Source organism: Marmota monax, unplaced genomic scaffold, assembly GCF_021218885.2.
Source record: "Marmota monax isolate L192 unplaced genomic scaffold, Marmota_monax_Labrador192_F-V1.1 WCK01_AAM20220418_F8-fsc00022, whole genome shotgun sequence".
Taxonomy (NCBI): Eukaryota; Metazoa; Chordata; class Mammalia; order Rodentia; family Sciuridae; genus Marmota; species Marmota monax.
The window spans coordinates 21,045,498-21,062,905 of NW_026695215.1; the positions used below are offsets into that span (position 1 = coordinate 21,045,498).

General features: G+C 52.8%; 1 protein-coding gene across 3 annotated transcripts; it reads left to right on the forward strand.

Annotated features, from left to right (window-relative positions):
* The first annotated feature begins 658 nt into the window (after positions 1-658).
* Positions 659-16,880, forward strand: Amotl2 (angiomotin like 2). 3 transcript variants are annotated; one of them, XM_046431755.2, is made up of 10 exons: positions 659-857; positions 3,544-4,318; positions 6,754-7,069; positions 7,989-8,133; positions 8,508-8,600; positions 11,741-12,036; positions 12,584-12,891; positions 13,372-13,589; positions 13,999-14,175; positions 15,069-16,880. In XM_046431755.2, the coding sequence occupies exons 2-10, from the start codon at positions 3,606-3,608 to the stop codon at positions 15,125-15,127; spliced, it is 2,325 nt and encodes a 774-aa protein (XP_046287711.1). In that variant the 5' UTR covers positions 659-857; positions 3,544-3,605; the 3' UTR covers positions 15,128-16,880. The 3 variants fall into 3 exon arrangements, with proteins under 3 accessions (XP_046287711.1, XP_046287712.1, XP_046287713.1); XM_046431756.2 differs by lacking the exon at positions 659-857 and adding an exon at positions 1,386-1,509; XM_046431757.2 differs by lacking the exon at positions 659-857 and adding an exon at positions 1,543-1,651.
* Positions 16,881-17,408: the final 528 nt, after the last annotated feature.

Below are 17,408 nucleotides of genomic sequence, written 5' to 3' on the forward strand. Positions count from 1 at the left end.
GCGCCGATTACTACCTTAGAAGAGTTGGACAGAATGCTCAACAGAGGGTGATTCATTTGGGTAGGTGGCTCGAATTCACCGGATTTCTCAACCCAGATTCACACTTCCTGGGGAGACTGGTCTGAAGAACTGGCGAAGGTGTTTGTAAACAATAAAAGTGCAATTCAAAGGTTGCCGCTGGGGGTGAAAACAGAGGGGGTGAGGGGAGAGGCTCGCCACTGGAAACAGAATCATCTCTTTGCTCCGGTACGGTCCAAATGGACTGGATGTGGACGTCTTTGTAGCCTAACCCCCAAAAAAACAACGCTCGGAGCACCCCTCCCTCAGCATCCCCGAGATTCGGGGTGCACATCCTAGCGTGGCTTCCAGTCGAAGGCTTTAGGGATGACGGCTAAGCAGGGCGGGGAAGAAGTGGGGGCGTGATGGGCCGAGTTGGATTAAATCGACCCCAGCAGCTCAGACGGCGGAGCAGGGGGAGAGGACCGAGCGCGGCGGCGGGGGCCCGGGGCGGCGGGGGAGCGGAGCTCAGCGGCCAGCCCTGCGCCCAGCCCGCAGCGCCGCCTCCCGGGAGGAAGGCGGGGGCCGGGCGGGGGAGCGGGAGGAGGCGGAGGGCGGAGGAGGGCGGCGCGCAGAGAGGTTATTTGTGGTTCGCTTTGATCCCGAGGGGGAACCTGAAACTCTCACATTCCTGGCATAGCAGCCGCCTCCAGCGCGGGCCGACCCTGGGGCTGCGCGCTGGAGCCCGACCGGCACAGAGCGTCGGCGCCACCGACTAGTGCGCACCTCCGCTGTGCAGCTGAGCGGAGTCGGGCTGGGACGTCTGTTCTGACCGCGGCGGGCACCAGCGGGTCTCAGCGGTAAGGAAGGCCGCTGGGTGCTTCCAGGGACTGCGTGGGGCCGGCCGATCGAGCCTGAGTCCGGGTGCAGCCCGGCCTTTTCCGGGACCCGGCGTCCTCAGGGCGCTCTTTCGAGGCAGCCGCAAAGCCCAAGTACACCTGGAGAGCGCTGCGCCGTGCGCTTTGGGCGGATGGGAGGTCTCTTGAAGATGCGTGGATCCCTGGAGGCTGGCAAAAGGGGGCAGACTCTGGGGAGCCGCGGGGTCGGTATTTTGGTTGGGGGTCCAGTGAGGGGGGGGGCGCAGAAGGGGTTGCAAGGTCCTCTTGCAAATCAAGGTCCTTGGAAATCGAGGTTGCAGGGCCTTGGCAGCCGATTTGGTTCGGTGAGGGGGTACAGGTGTCTGCCCCCAACTAGCCCAAGAATTCCTCTTTGTCTTCCTTGGAAAATCCTCTTTGGAGCCACGAACTGGCTCTCACTTAGAAAGAATGCAGTCTGCTGTCCAGCCCGGTGACGTCAGCGCTGGAGTATTTGGAAAACAAAGAGGGCTGGGGAGGGAGGAAGGGAGGCGGACCCGCGACGCTTAAAGACCTCTCCTGGCTGCGGACTGCCCTCGCCCGCTCGCCCTAGGCTCTCGGGGCGGCTACCGGTGCTTGTGGTCCGCCTAGGGTCGGGGTAGGTTGGGAGCCCTGGTCGGGTGCGATCTGATTTAGAGACTGGCTTTGGTTCCTTTGGCGAGAGTGAAGCCGCGTGCTTGCTTTCAAAGGAGGCTTGCCGAGAGCACAGCGCTCTAGCACCTCAGGGGTGCAGGGTTCGGGTAAGGGAAGCAGGTTTTAATAACGGTTGAGCTTTTAGGTATCTGAAAGGTTGTGCATCTCCGAGACAATTGGCGATAAGAGGCCTCGGAGATTTTCCTTGCGTCCAGTTCAGGCACATTGTTGGCGCGTCTGGAATCTGTGGGGAAGGTTCTGCATTCCTTCTAGCCGCTCCCCGATCCTTCTCAGCAGGAGTCAGCTCAGATAGTGATTAACTTAGGAAATGCCTCACAGGCGAAACTCCATGTGAACTGACTCCTGTTGGCTTGTTTTGCCTCTGGTAACTCTCTGTAGTCTTAAACATCCGGGGAGGAGGGTTGGGTGCCAGGAAGCATGGGTACCTAGGTGTCCTCCAGACTGGTCTCCCACTACCAGCTCTGGGCAGCTGGAATCCTGGGAGTTGGGGAGTGAATTGGGAATGGCTGTTCTGCCAAGCCCAGACAAGGCACTGGAGCTAGTTTTGTGCGGGAGGAGAGGCTACATTCCCTGGTTGCCCTTCCACAGTACCTGTGGCAGTGCAGTTTGTTTGGTTTTCTCTGAATCCCAGTTTAGAGGTTTGTGTTGGAGGAGTCTGTGGCAAGGAAGCTGGGTGAGGGAGGCAGGCAGCCTTCCAGGCTATGAGCCACTAGGAAGGAGCCCAGGCTTAGAAGGGAACACTTTCCTTGGATATGATCTCCCTAGATTTTGGGCTCAGTCTCCAGCCCCAGGTCTCTGTAACAAAGACCTTCCCCTCTCCCTCTCCAATTGGCTCAAGTAATTGTTACTGATGTCAACAAAGATATTGAGTGATCATCCCCTATGTCCCTAGAGGACCAATGGGGGCTTTTCCAAGGAGCAAATTGGGAAAAAAATCAAAGACACCATACCATTCTGTCTTAACACTGACTCCCTTGCAGTAACTGTGAGCAGGTGACCAACCTGCTGGGTAGCACCTTTTGGCTTTATCTCACCAAACCATTGTCCTATTGTTCTGTAGCCTCCCCCACCCCCATCCCTTATTCTCTGGCCTAGATACAGGTTCTCCCTCTTGTAGAACTACCAACAGACTGCCAAGGTCTTCTGTGACAAAGAGTCCAAGATTAATTTTATCAGCAGCTCTTGATGAAGTAGAGCCTAGAGTCCTTCCTAAGAGCTCTCTGATTCAGGAACAATGAGGGCAGAGGGAAGATGGCTGGGGGGAGGATAGAGTGTAGTAGATTGTGACAAACCTGGGCTTAGAGGGTCCTGGCGGCTGTTTGCCTAAGGCTTCTACTGAGCTATGTGGATTTTTTTTTTTTAAATCATGTGTCAAAAACTAGGGCCCCTGTTTACTCCTAGTAACAGCTCAGTGGTTGGATCCGTCTGGAGTTGTCCTTCAGACTGTTTGACGGGCCCCTGACTGCAGGAGCTGAGGTTCCTGCTAGATTACCCTGTGGGTTTCTGTTGTCTTCTCTAGGCTTAGTAGGTCTTCATGAATATCATTACAATGATGACCTTGCCAAGGATTTACAGTGTTCTGGAAACTCAGTAGTCAGTGCCTCTATTCATTCTCAACTCCCTGAGCAAGCAGTATTTGCTTTTTCAAATAATTTTTAGTTGTTGTTGGACCCAATACCTTTATTTTATTTATTTAAATGTGATGCTGAGGATCGAACCTTGCACATGCTGGGGAGCACTTTACCGCTGAGCCACATCCCCAGCCCCTCCCCCCCTTTTAAAGGAAGAAACTGAGGCTCAGGGGTTAAGTGACTTGCTTTAATCCATAGGTGGCAGCGTTAGCACTTGGACCCAGGCTTGCATGCAACCTTCCCATCCCAGCCTTATTCTTTACCATTGTGCTTTCAACCTGCTATAATGAAAAGCCCTCCCCTTTCTCACATGCTCCCACTGAATGCTCTTCTGTCTCTCTTGCCAGGTGCTCTGGGGCCAGGTGCCTGCTGGCCATTGTCTAGGCAGGTGTGTGCAAGCCAAAGAAACATGAGGACGCTGGAAGATTCCTCAGGGACAGTCCTGCACCGCCTCATCCAGGAGCAGCTGCGCTACGGCAACCTGGCGGAGACACGCACACTGCTGGCCATCCAACAGCAGGCCCTGCGGGGTGGGGCCGCAGCTGGGGGCTCCCTGGAGCTCTTGGCACCTGAGGACAATCAGGGGCTCCAACAGGCCACTAGGCAAGAGCCCCAGGGCCAGGAGCACCAAGGTGGTGAGACCCACCTGGCAGAGAACACCTTCTACCGGCTGTGCTCACAGCCCAGCAAGGGCGAAGAGCTGCCCACCTATGAGGAGGCCAAAGCCCACTCTCAGTACTATGCTGCCCAGCAGGCGGGGTCTCGCCCGCAGGTCGGGGACCGGGATCCTCGCGGGGCCCCAGGAGGCACCCGGCGGCAGGATGAAGCTCTGCGGGAGCTGCGGCATGGGCACGTGCGCTCCCTGAGTGAAAGGCTCCTGCAGCTGTCCCTGGAGAGAAACGGAGCCCGGGCCCCCAGCCACATGAGCTCCTCCCACAGCTTCCCACAGCTGGCGCGCAGCCAACAGGGTCCCCCACCCAGGGGCTCCCCTGCTGAGGGCCCAGAGCCGCGTGGGCCCCCACCTCAGTACCCACATGTTGTGCTGGCCCACGAGACCACTGCTGTCACTGACCCGAGGTATCGCGCCCGCAACAGCCCACACTTTCAGCATGCGGAAGTCAGGTAACAACCCCCATCATGCTCTTTCAAATCTGGGCGTTCTTCCAGGGTACTCTCCAAGGCTGGAGAGTCTCAAGATCACACCTTGGGTCTGAGCTTCCCCACCCACCCCAGCTCCTGATCTAATCCCTCCTTCTTGAGAAGGGAGAGCCAGTGGCTGAAGGAAAAGGGAACTTAGCCAAGGTCACATAAGAAGTTCAGAGGAGCATTGCCTAGACTCAGAGGTAGACACCTGCTTAGCTGTAACCTTCAAGTAAGTAGGGTTCCCAGAGGATTTGAATTGTAGCAGAAGTTAAAGGTGAGATTTCAGAATTTCCCAGAGACAGAGAATGGCAATCATTGCTGAACTCTCCCCAAGTTAAACAGAAAGGTGAGACCTCCCCTGAAGTTGTTTTATATACATATTTTTGGTAGTGCTGGGGAATAGAACCCAGGGCCTTGTGCATGCAAGGCAAGCGCTGTTACCAACTGAACTATATCCCCAGCCCCTAGAAGGTGTTTTAAAAACATGCTTGCTATGATTATTGGGAGGGGCTCCTAATGAGATTGTAAGAACCAGGTGGCCACCTTGACAGCTGTCTTGTCTCTGCTTTTTCATTTCTTTTTTTTTTTTTTTTTTTGTTCCCTGTGCAAGCAGCCCCCAATGGGAGAGGATGCTGGGTCCAGGCGAGCTCCTTTGTGTGGTGGTGGCTCAGGAGAGGAGCCAGGTCAGGGTAGCAACTTAAGAGTTTGATCTGAGTGTGAAGAGAAACCATTAGAGGATGTGATTTATCTTAAAAAGGCACATACATGGGTAATAAATGGCTGTGCGGAGAGTGGAGGCAGGAAGCCAGATGATTGCAGAAATACAGGTTTTAGATAGAAGGCTCTGCCTTGGTCATCTCACCTGGTCCAGAGATGCCCCATGGATTAGTAACTTTCTTCCTCCCGGTGGCTGAAGGTCAAAGTCTGGTTCTCTTCATTCTTGCTGAGTCTTCATTTAGTCACCCCCTTTCCCACCATTTGGCCTTTCCTTGCTCTCGAGAAATGAGTGACGTGATGTTGCTGGTATGGAGGAACCAGAGGATGGAGTCTCTTGGTTTCTCTCCAGCCTCCACCCTATCCAGACTCCCACCTTATCTCCCTTCTCAGGACCGATCAGGAAGAGTATCGGAAGCTGAGTCGAGGTTTCTTCTTTTGGACCAGCCCTATTGAACCCCTGTCAGGAAAAGATAATATCTCGGGCAAGGAAATTGACTATTTGCAGGAGAACAAAAAGACATGGGGTGGGGAGGGGGGACAAGGGGCAGGGAATGCAAGTGTGAAGGCTATTCTTTCTTGGAGCTAAGTCATCTCCAAAGAATGTGTCTACCCTGCCTGGTGCAGAGGGCAGCAAGCTCTGAAGCCACCTTGAGAACTAGCCACATGTAGCAGAGAGAGTTTGGACTTCACAGTGGAGACCTTTTGGCCAGTTCTCACTGGAAGCCCTACTTTAAGTAGTAAGAGAAACATGCCCACTGCCCTCTCTTTTGTAGCTGATCAGATGAAGACTATTTGTTGGGAGCTGGGTCAGGAATTTTAGCCGCGGGAGGAGTCACAGGCTGGAGGGCTGGGCATGAGGGCTGAGGAGATGGACCTGGAGTAGATTTCAGGGCTTCTGGAATTTGGAAAAGTCTTTGTGAAACTGAAGTAGTTGTGACAGTGGGAACCCTAAAGCTCTAGAAAGACCCTCTGGCTTTTTGTTCCTCCCCTCAACATGCAGCCCTGAGGTTGATGTTATACCAGTGCCAGAGGCCAGTAGAGCATTGTCCCTGAACTCACCCACCATACTAGTCCAGAGATGGCCCCTCAAGGGTCAAATGGCAGGAGCTGTGATTTGAACATCTATTCATCAGACTCTTATCCTGCAATCTGTCTTGTCTAACCATTAACTGGAGTCTTCTAAAAATGTTTTCAGTGTTTGCGGGGGTGGTATTACAGGCCCTGAAATAGAAAACTTGAATGTGCTGCTTTGGCAGTCCTGAAAGGGGCAGCTTATAACAAACACAGAGTAGCTGCTAGGACCCACCACCAAGTGGCCCCAGGATCTGAAAGGCTACGTACTCAGTCATGATCACGGTGGCCTCCAGACCTCAAAAGAACCTTGTATAGATTAGGAGGATCTAGGCTGCATTTTTTAATGGTGCCTCACTTAAGCACTGGTTGCTTAGGAGGCCCGGGATTGCTTAGGCTGATCCCCAAAGCCCTGACCTCAGTGAGGAAAGACACAAAGCACCATCCTGCATTAATCCCTCCAGCCCTCTTCTTTGGCTCTTGAGAGTTCAGGCAGACATCATTTGGAAAAAGCCTTCCCCACTGGTTTCTGCTAACACTGAGAGGCTGTGTAACAATCAGCAGTCATATTGGTCACTTATTAATATAGGTATAGTCTCTGAGCATCGTCTCTTCTGTTTCTCCAGGATCCTGCAGGCCCAGGTACCTCCCGTGTTCCTCCAGCAGCAGCAACAGCAGTACCAGTACCTGCAGCAGCCCCAGGAGCACTCCCCGCCCCCACCCCCTCATCCAGCCGCCCTTGGTCATGGACCCTTGGGCTCTGCCAATCCACCTGGGGTGGGAGGACCAGCGAGTGCCCAAGCCTCGTCACCCACCTCGGGCAGTGCCCACCTTGCCCAGATGGAGGCCGTGCTGAGGGAGAATGCCAGGTTACAGAGGGATAATGAGAGGCTGCAGAGGGAGCTGGAGAGCTCAGCAGAGAAGGCAGGCCGCATTGAGAAGGTAGGCCCTGCCAGGGACCCTGGGGGTCTGGCTGGGGAGTGGGCAGTGCAAAGGGAGATGGGATCCTGAAAGCCTGGGTCTGGTTGGATTTCTCTCCATCCTTCCATTCCCCCACCCCCTTTCACTCCTCATGCACCCCCCCAAGCTGACTCCAGACAGCTGGGCAACAGCCGAGAGGCCTACAGGCCTGGAGCATGAGCAGTTGCTGGCCAGTGGCAGTTAGAAAGAGCTCATTCACCAGCCCCCTGCACCCTTGCCCTGCACACACCCCTCCCGCAGACACCTCCCACAGAGAGCCCTTTGTGTCCCCCACACAACAGCCAGTCTGTTCTAGGCCAAAGAGAAAACCCCTCCTCTTGGGGAAAAAAAGCCACTTGTTGGCATGGCAAGCCAGCTAGGAACACGTGCGGGACCTGTGGCAGCCAAGTGGGAGGGGCAGCCGGGCCCAGGCTAGCCCTTGGCTTGGATGGGGCCGCTTCAGGGGCAGATATTCCAGACAGAGGCAGCTCAGGCTCTGGTCTTTAGTGGAAGTTTACCACTGTGCACCAAAGTTCAGTTTTAACAGATAGCCTCAGACTCCCATGACTGCCCTTTGTTGTCCTGTTGATCCACCCAGAACATGCCCGCTCCTGACCCTTTGCTCAGAAAAATGCTTCTCACTGAATGATGGGCACAGAAAAGCTGGGTTCATTTAGCCTCTGGTCCTTGGGGCAGCAGATGGGAACCTACTGCGGTCCCAGTAGTCTGGTCCACCTCGGGAGGCTGCAGGCTTCTGACCATCCCACCGGAGCCATCTGGAGCTCCTGTTCTTTGCCCTCTCATCTCTCCCCTTTTCTAATGGAAAGTGCTGCCAATCTCCAGCCTGGGATGGCTCCTGGGATCCCTCCCCTTCCTTCAGCTTGCTGTCTGTCCCTTGCAGCTGGAGAGTGAGATCCAGCAGCTCTCAGAGGCTCATGAGAGTCTGACAAGGGCCTCTTCCAAGCGTGAGGCCCTGGAGAAGACCATGAGGAACAAGATGGATAGTGAAATGAGGCGGCTACAGGATTTCAACCGCGATCTTAGAGGTGAGGGCTGGGGAGAGTCTTTGGGCCCTCTGCGCCAGGGGAGTCTTCATAATCTGTATTCTCTGCAAACATAAGTGTCAGGGTGAGACTCTTGGGGGGCCACCCTTATGGAGAGATTCTTGTCTCTGTGTTCTGGGTTTTGGAATTCCTTATGGAGTTCTCACCATATGGCCCAGATCATGACCTCTGAGAGGGTGCTCCCTTCTTATTGGGACCTGAGCTGAGCTGGAACTGTGAACTGTGAGCCACAGCAGGTCCTTATGAGCCCATTCCCAGCCCAGAGGATGCAGCCTCACAGAGAAAAGAACCCCAGAGAGAACCCAAAGCAAGCAGCATCACCTAATACCGAAACATCTTTCCTTCGCTTAAAACAGAGAGATTGGAGTCTGCAAACCGCCGCCTGGCGAGCAAGACACAGGAGGCCCAAGCTGGCAGTCAGGACATGGTGGCCAAGCTGCTTGCTCAGAGTAAGTAGTGGTCTCCCTAAGAAGCCTAACCAATATGCAGGCAATAGCACCATTGATCTCTTGGATGGAGAGAGAGGGTTGGTCCTTTCCCTTGCAAAGCAATACTTTGGGCACAAGTTTATTACATGGCTACTTTTTGCCCAACGCTAAACGAATGGGAGAGAGGGTGGCTTCCATAGAAGAATAAGATCTGGATCTCTGTTTATTGGGAAGGACAAGAGGGAAGTTGCGGTTTGCTGAGCTATGGTACTGACCATCATTGCAGTGTTGGTGAGCATTTGCGGGTGCATTGGGCAGTAGGGGATACAGGATTGCTCTGGTCACAGTAGGATGAAGGAAAATGAACAGTCTGAGGTTTTCAGGGAGTCCCAGGCAGCAGAAAGTTTGGGAGTGCTTGATGGGAATGAGAAGCTGGGGAGGATGGTGGAGAGCATCCATAGCAAGGGAGCCAACAGTCTAAAGGGGTTCTGGAGGCTTCTCTGTAAAGGAGGAAGGCCGTGCATCCTTGAATGATGAGTTCATTGACTACCCCATCCATCCCTTCATTCATTCATTTGTTCATTAGCAGAAGTGGGCTAAGCACCTGGCAGGTGTTTAGCAGAGGGTGTGAGCAGGCCCAGGAATTGGCATGGGAGGTCCGGAGAGAAGCCATGAGCTTAACAGAGGAACAGATTCCCATACATTCAGAAGTGTTTATGATTCAGGAGACTGATCAGGAGATCCCTGGATCAAGAGGCCTAACTGGGGGGGCTTCTGGGGATCTCAGGGGTGGAATAGAGAGCCAGAGGTGAAGAAGCCATTAGATGGCTCCCCTGGAGGTGCATGGAGAAGCCACTGAAGGCATCAAGGGTTTGGGGAGCTTGAGGCAGGCCAGGCTACACCTGCCCTTATAGGCAGGCAAAGTGAGGTGGCGGTGGCTACCTCTCTCTAGAGAGGAGTGGAGGGAGAAAAGGAAGGGGGGGGTTGCCCTTGGGAGAGTGTCCGTGACAGGGCCAGGCAGATGAGGAGTGCCCTGTAGGGAAGGGAGGGCTGACTTTTGGGGCCTGGCTCAGCCAAAGAAAGGCCAGTTTCTGGAAGCCTGTAAAGGAGGAGGGTGGGGGGAGGCAGGCAGGAGGCGTTTCCGCTCCCCGGGGAGCTAGGGAGCCAGGCTGTTCTTGGCTTCTCACTGGAGCCATTAATCTCACAGCAGCCGGTGACCTGGATGCCTGGCATTCCAGAGCCACTGGGCTGTTCCGCTCTTGGCTGCCCCCACCCCCTGCATGGCCCTTGGAGGCAGGGCCGATCACAAAGGGAGAAAAAGGAGACTGGAAAGTGGGGCTGGGGGTACCTAGCAGGCACTTCTACATCTCCTGGCCTCCAAGGTCCAGCCTTCCACCTCCATCAGGAACCTTAAAGATTGTGATGGGCTGAAGGACACAGGCAGCTTTTCTTGGCCCACAATAGGCATTTCCTAGGGCCGCAGGGCCAGCGGAGTTCTCAGGGAAGATGGCTCTGGTTGACCTTTTTGGCAGTCAGACAGCACTAGTACAAAAATGTGGCCATTGCCATTTCCAATGGCTTTTACCCACAAGCAAGCCATAGAATTGGCAGCTCTGTCCCTCTGACCCCTCTGATCAGGCCCTGCCCTCCTGCCAGCTCTGCCTCTTGGGCATCTGCCTCTCACTCTTACAGGTTTTCAGACTGTAAGGTGGGATGGACTTCTACCTCCTAGTCAAACTAAGGCAGGTCTTGTGTAAAGAACCCTAAGTAACAGGGCTCTGTGGACCCAAACAGAAAGAGGTACTGTCCCAGTCCGCCGTGCCTGACCCCACTCACCCCACTCACTGGGTGTTAAGAGTATGGATAGTTCAATTTCAGTTTTTTTCTTTCTAAGCCAAAGAATGAGACCAGTCAGCCTGGGCCCAGTCTTCAAAATTCTATAGTGAACCAGGAGCTGACCTGGGTTGACTCTGTCACCTTCCTGTCCTCCTACGGGCCCTGAGTCAATGGATCTTCCCTTCTGCTTGACAGGGGTAGTGAGGATCTGATATGACAAGTCCTTAGTCACACAGGTCTAAAATTTAAAATGGGTTAAAATCAAACCTTCAGTTCTTCCATCTTACTAGCTCCATTTCAAGCGCTCGATAGCCACATGTGGCCTAGTGGTCATTGCTTTGGACAGCACAATATAGAATAATTCCATGATAGCAGAAAATTTCATTATTCCAGAGATAGTAGTGCCTTTGGGTTCATTAGGCAGGCCCCATGGTCCCATCCACCTCCTGCTCTTCAGTAAAGTAAGAAGAGCCCATTTCTTGGGGACCAGCCTGAGACTCCCAAGCAGCAGGTGCACAGAAGTGGATTTAAGCCCAGAACAATGGCTAGAGGACTCTGATCTGGCCCAGGCTTCAGTCAGCATTAAAAGTCAGGATAGCTGGAACCACAGACACCAATCTTTCAACCAGAGACATTTGCAATGTGCTGCAAGAGTTTGTGTTCCTTGGCCAAAATCTAGGTCCCCAAAACATGGAAGGAAATGTGGTACTAAACAGGAGAGACCTGGATCTGCAGAAGGACATGTAGGGGCCCATTGTAGGGGCAAATGCCTCACATCACAGCCTGGGCTTTTGGAGTCAGACCAGCCTGGATTCCCATCTGGCAGCCCCAGTCCCCCTCCTCTGTTTCTCCCCCTCTAGGTTGGGGGAAAAAACGTGTCCTGCTCAGAGAATTTAGTGAAATGAGATGCCTGTGTGCTGGCTCATGGGGTGGCAGATAGTGGTTTTCTTGTCTTTTTTTTCATTTTCCTTCTTGAACCATGACAATGTCACCGTCCCCCAGAGCCTTCATTTTCTCACCTATAAAAGGACATCATAGGCATCCCAGTTCCTACCAGCAGTCCGCAAGTTATCGTGAGGCTCAAGGGAAATTGTGAATTATGGCACCTGGCACAGGTGCAGTGTTTAGGGCTGTCCCAGTAGAAAGGTGACTCCTGCAGGGGTCCTGGAGCCAGACTCTGTCATTTACTCCTGACTTCATCTGAGCCTCAGTTTCCTCCTGTGAAATGGGTTCATCACAGAACCTACCTCCTTGGGACTGTCAAGAGAGTGGGGCCAGCCAGGGTGGTTGCCATCACTGACCAAGCCCCCTCTTTCTCCCCGCAGGCTACGAGCAGCAACAGGAGCAAGAGAAGCTGGAGAGGGAGATGGCGCTGCTGCGCGGTGCCATCGAGGACCAGCGGCGGCGTGCGGAGCTGCTGGAACAGGCTCTGGGCAATGCTCAGGGTCGTGCAGCGCGTGCTGAGGAGGAGCTGCGCAAGAAGCAGGCCTATGTGGAGAAGGTGGAGCGGCTGCAGCAGGCGCTTGGGCAGCTGCAAGCGGCCTGCGAGAAGCGGGAGCAACTGGAACTACGTCTACGGACGCGCCTAGAGCAGGAACTCAAGGCCCTGCGCGCACAGCAGGTGAGCCGCGAAGCCATGCAGCAGGCAGAGTTAAGGCAGCATCTGAGGAAGCCTCAGCCTCCTGGGAACGCACCTGTGTCTGATCCTTGTACCCTCTTTACCCAGTGGCCACTCACTCAAGTAGCAGAGGCTCTGCTACGTGGCCTGAGTCCAAGCATGGGCGACTCTTCTTTTCTTAGTACTGGGGATTGAACTTGGGTAGTTCACCTTTGAGCCCCATCCCCAGCCCTGTTTTGTATTTTATTTAGAGACAGGGTCTCACTGAGTTGCTTAGGACCTTGCTAAGAGTTTGGCTTGGAAATCCTGATCCTCCTGCCTCAGCCTCCCAACCTGTTGGGATTACTGTCCTGTGCCACCATGCCTGGCTAGGGGGAATTTTTTATGTTTTATTTTGAGACAGGGTCTAAGCTGCTTAGGGTCTCACTAAGTGGCCTCTCTCTGGGCACAGCAGCATGGAGAGTCTGTGTTGCACGTGGCATCTGTGTGAGGATGAGGAGCTACTGTACCACAACTCCCATCCTTGACCGCAGTGCATCTTTCTCTGCAGAGACAGACGGGCACCCACAGTAGTGGTGGCAGCAGTGGTGGTTCCCCAGAGCTCAGTGCCCTGCGACTCTCAGAACAGCTGCGAGAGAAGGAGGAACAGATCCTGGCGCTGGAGGCCGACATGACCAAGTGGGAGCAGAAGTATTTGGAGGAACGTGCCATGAGGCAGTTTGCCATGGATGCTGCCGCCACCGCAGCTGCCCAGCGGGACACTACTCTCATCCGACACTCCCCCCAGCCCTCGCCCAGCAGTAGCTTCAATGAGGGCCTGCTTGCAGGTGGCCACAGACATCAGGAGATGGAAAGCAGGTTCGGCAATGGCAGGCCAGGCTCGGGCCCTGTGGTGTGGGTGGGGTGGCTGAATCTGCCCTGTCCTTGATCCCTGGTAAATAAGCCTCTGTCCCCACTCAGCTCAGTGGGCCCTCCTGTTTCTAAGCTGACTCCATATTAGACCAAGTTCTTGGCCTTGGAGATGGTAGCTACCATCCAGGCTCTAAGCTTCTCCACCTTCTCTGGGGCTTTGCCCTTCAGGACAAGAGAGGGTCATATCATTGCTGCCTTCAGTGAGTCCAGACCCACCCACCCCCACCCCCATGACATGCTTTTGTCATGTGAAAAGCACTCAGAGCCTCACAAGCCTGGGCTTAGAGCGTCAAAATGCAGAGCTGTGCTGGCATCTGCAGCCTCACACCAGGTCCCTGATGCAAAAGAGAGGGTCCCCCGTGGCTGTAGGGAGGGAGGCGCTGGGGCTGTGGATCTGATGAGGGTGCTTGGCCTTTCCCCGCTCAGGTTAAAGGTGCTCCATGCCCAGATCCTGGAGAAAGATGCAGTGATAAAGGTCCTTCAGCAGCGGTCCAGGAAAGACCCTGGCAAGGCCCCCCAGGGCTCCCTGCGGCCCGCCAAGTCAGTGCCATCTATCTTTGTGGCTGCAGCAGCAGGGACCCAGGGCTGGCAAGGACTTTCATCGAGTGAGCGGCAAGCAGATGCCCCCACCCAGCTGACTATAGGTAAGAGGAGGCTCTTGGGGGTGGGGGGTAGATGAAGGTTTCTCAGGTCCCAACACAAATTACCAGACCTTTCCTCCCTGCACCAAGGATGAAAGGAGTCAGCATAATAGAGTTTTCTGTGCAGATATATCTTCTATACAAACCCTTTCCACTCTTCCTAATCAGATACCACAGAAATTCTAGATTTATTCTACAAAGGAAGGTTCTACCCTTCAAAACCATCTGTAGCCAACTCAGCCTGATGGTTACTCCCATTCACATTTATTTAGTCTTATCAGAGTTATTGCAAATCATGAGCAATCCGTACAGCCTCCAGTGTGTCGTAGGTCCTGTTCACTTGGGGTGTTTTTCATAGAGGCTACCTCTTATAAGCCAGGTAGTAACCATCCATCTCCTTCCTTTCCCCTAGACAGGGCACCGTCGGAGGAGACAGCAGCTGCAGCTCCTCTCCCTGCCCATACCAAACATGGGAGCAGAGATGGGAGCACCCAGACGGATGGCCTGCCAGACAGCACCTCTACCTGCCTGGCAGCAGAGCCCGATGGCCTGCTAGGGTTCAGCAGTGGCCAAAAGGCAACCTCTCTGGGTGAGCTGCGCGTTTCTCCTTGGCTTTTGTGCTGGGTGGGGCTGAGGGTGCACTGGGTATGAAGTAGAACACCAAGGCCGTCTCTCCAGACCCTTCCTGGTCATTACCTGTCCTCCATGGGGAGCCCTTCATAGTGAGAGGTGAGGAGGCATCTGGCCCACCTCAGTGTGAACACCAGGACTGTTGGCTATGTGAGTAGAGGGATCGGGAGCCCTGATCCGAGACAGATCCAAAATCAGAAAGAAAGCTGCAGAACAGAAAGCACTTTATCTCCTCCTTCATGGTTTTCCTGACATATTTCATTGCCAGTCTAAATAGCTAAGATAATGAAGCCTGGCAAGTTATCCTGAAGGCACTCTCAAGTTAGGAGACTGTTTAAAAAGAGTCCAGGAAGGAGAAACTTGAGAACATGCCTTTTTTGTTTTGTTTTGTTTTTGGCTCCCCTTCTACATTAGCCTTTGCATATTTGCCTGTGCCTCATGATCTCAAAAAAACCACAGGCATGGAAAGAATGCAGCAGCCTCCCTCCCGCAGGGCCCTCCATGACTCCCTCCAAGCCCTTCAACCAGTTCAAAGTTAGAAACAAAGGCAACTTCCCCATTGGAGGCTGGGGGTCTGGGCCAAGAGCTGAGAAACAGCAGAGTGTTGTTCTAGGTTGGCCTGGTTATGGGCTGAAGGGCTGGAGGATCACAAGTTCAAAGCCAGCCTCAGCAACTTTGCAAGACCCTGACTCAAAAATTAAAAATAGAAAAGGGCTGGGGATGTGGTATTTGCCTAGCATCCATATGGCTCTGGTTAGATCCCCAGTGTTGCAAAAGGAGAAAAAAAAAAAAGTACCAGGAATTTAAAAGAGCAATCTGGTAACATGTGCCTATGTTCTTGTCTCTCCCCAGACTCCATAGCAACATCCCGAGTCCAGGATTTGTCGGACATGGTGGAGATACTGATCTGAAGGAGGTGGGGCCTTGAGGACCCTCAACCTCGCCCTCTCCTCCCCTGCCCTTGGCCATTCCAGCAGCTCCTTCTTCAACTGCTGCTTCCCCGCTTTCCCCATCCAATGACCATCTGGTCCTGAGAGCTCAGGAAGGAGTGCTGTCTGCTTCTTAGTCCATACTCCTTCCCTGCCCATGAAGAATAAGGATCCACCCTCTGCCTGCTGCCCAGGGCTAGCAGTTGGGGTAGCAACTAAGAGCCCAGAAAGGAACTGAGCCCACTCTGACCTGCCACCTGCCACTTGGCACTCAGGCAGGGAAGGAGAGGGGATGTGTTGGTTTTGGGGGCTGATTGCCCAGGGTAGCCGCCCATGGGCATCAGTGGGGCTGGTTCATGAATCAAGCCAGCCATGTTCTTTGGCTAAGTGTGGTCCCAGCCAACCTCGTCGGCTCTCCAGTTCTTCACTGTCATCTTGGGATCGCTGCACCTTGAGTCTTTGGGGGACTGTTGAGGATGTGAGTCCTGTGGAAGCCACAGTCTCATCCCTCCTCAGTTAAGAGTGGGTTGGGGCCATCTGAGTGGCCTGGGAGACAGTTTCCAGTTTGTAAATAATTCCCTTTCTTGTGGAACAGAAAATCGAGGCATGCTGGTTCTGATTTGTCTTCAGGGGTGGTGTCTGCTGCCACAGTTCCTGAAAACTTCTGACTGGCTTCCCGATTGTTATTCCTTCTCAAGTTCTTGGTCCATGGATTTTGATGCTGGTTGTTTCATGGGACATTGGCTGCCTGTCCTTCCATCTGGAGCCCTGTATCAAATGCCCATGGGATCCCCACCATCAACCTGTTGAAATGGCTCCACAACTCCCGTCCCTGGGACATCCTGTCAGTTTGATTATAAATTGAGCCAGAGGAAATGAGCCACCACACATAGACAACTGCCATGCCACTTGTAGATGAAGGTGGCCCCACCCAGCACCAGTTCTCTGAGGAAGCTGGAGTTATCTTGTTCTCATACTGTTGTCTGTTCTCACCTGGAGGGATTGGGAGAGGATGCTGTGCTGTTGAAGACTAGTCAGTGAGCTACAAGATGTGACTTGACATGGAGCCTCCATCACAAAATGGCGCCCACGAGGCTGGCTCCTCACGTGACCCATGCGCAGCCCCCAGGCAGGGCCAGATACTTTGAAACTAGAGTGAAACGTCCCGCATGGCAGCCTGCAGCAGCAGAGATTTTTGACTTTGGTCTTAAAAGTCCTCCAATTCAGTTCAGTAGTGATTGGTGGGTTTTAGCAGTTGTCTTTATTGTTTTCAGTTCTTGAATATTTGTCTTTTTTTTTTTTTCCTTTCTTGTTTTTTAGTTCTGTATGTGTTTGTTTCATTTCCATGTTCCCCAAGTTATCTTTTTAAACATTTGCATTTGCTGGACAATTGCATATTTTTTTAATTCCCTAACCCCTGAAAAATACATTTGGTTCATGTGCATTGTTTACAAAGCAAAAAAAGAAAAAGAGGAAAAAAAAAACAACAACAAAAATATCATGAAAGGAAAAAAAAAACAACTTAATATATTTTGGATTAATATTTGGTATTTCTTTTAAAGTATTTTTTGTGCTGTGAACATTTTCTGCCAAAGACCGTGATGTGTGTCTGTATGTTTAAGTTATCATAAATATTTAAATGTAAACATAGCTGTTTTGTTATGCCACCCTGTACCAGGATTGCTGCTGCATTCCACTGGGTGTAACAGTATTTTAATAAAAAAATTTATGAAGAGTGATGTGTTTGAACTGAGGGAAGGAAATGGGGTAAGGATTTTATAGGGCCACCCATGTCAGGGTCCTATCTCTTCAAGAACCCAAGAGAAGTCCTAGGAATTCTGTGAAGTTGCTTTAAGAAGAGTTGGAATGAGGATGTGGTTGACTTTTCCAGAGGAAGTTCTTAGAGTGTTGGGAGGGGCTGAGCACAATGGCTCAGGCCTGTAATCCCAGCAGCTCTGGAGGCTGAGGCCAGAGAATCAAAGTCGATCAAAGCCATCCTCAGCAATTTAGCGAGGCCTTAAGCAACTCACTGAGACCTTGTATTTAAATAAAATTTAAAAAAGGACTGAGGATGGGGTTCAGTGATCGTGTTTGTATGGAGTCCAGTCCTCCATACAAAAAAAAAAAAATATGTTGGAAGGGAAAGGAGACTGTGTCAGATAGTAGCTTCCCTGGGTAGCTTTGACCATACTATATAGTAGGAGTAGTACTCCACTGTGTCCAAAATTACCATTCTTAACCCCACTCCTACCTTCCTTCCCAT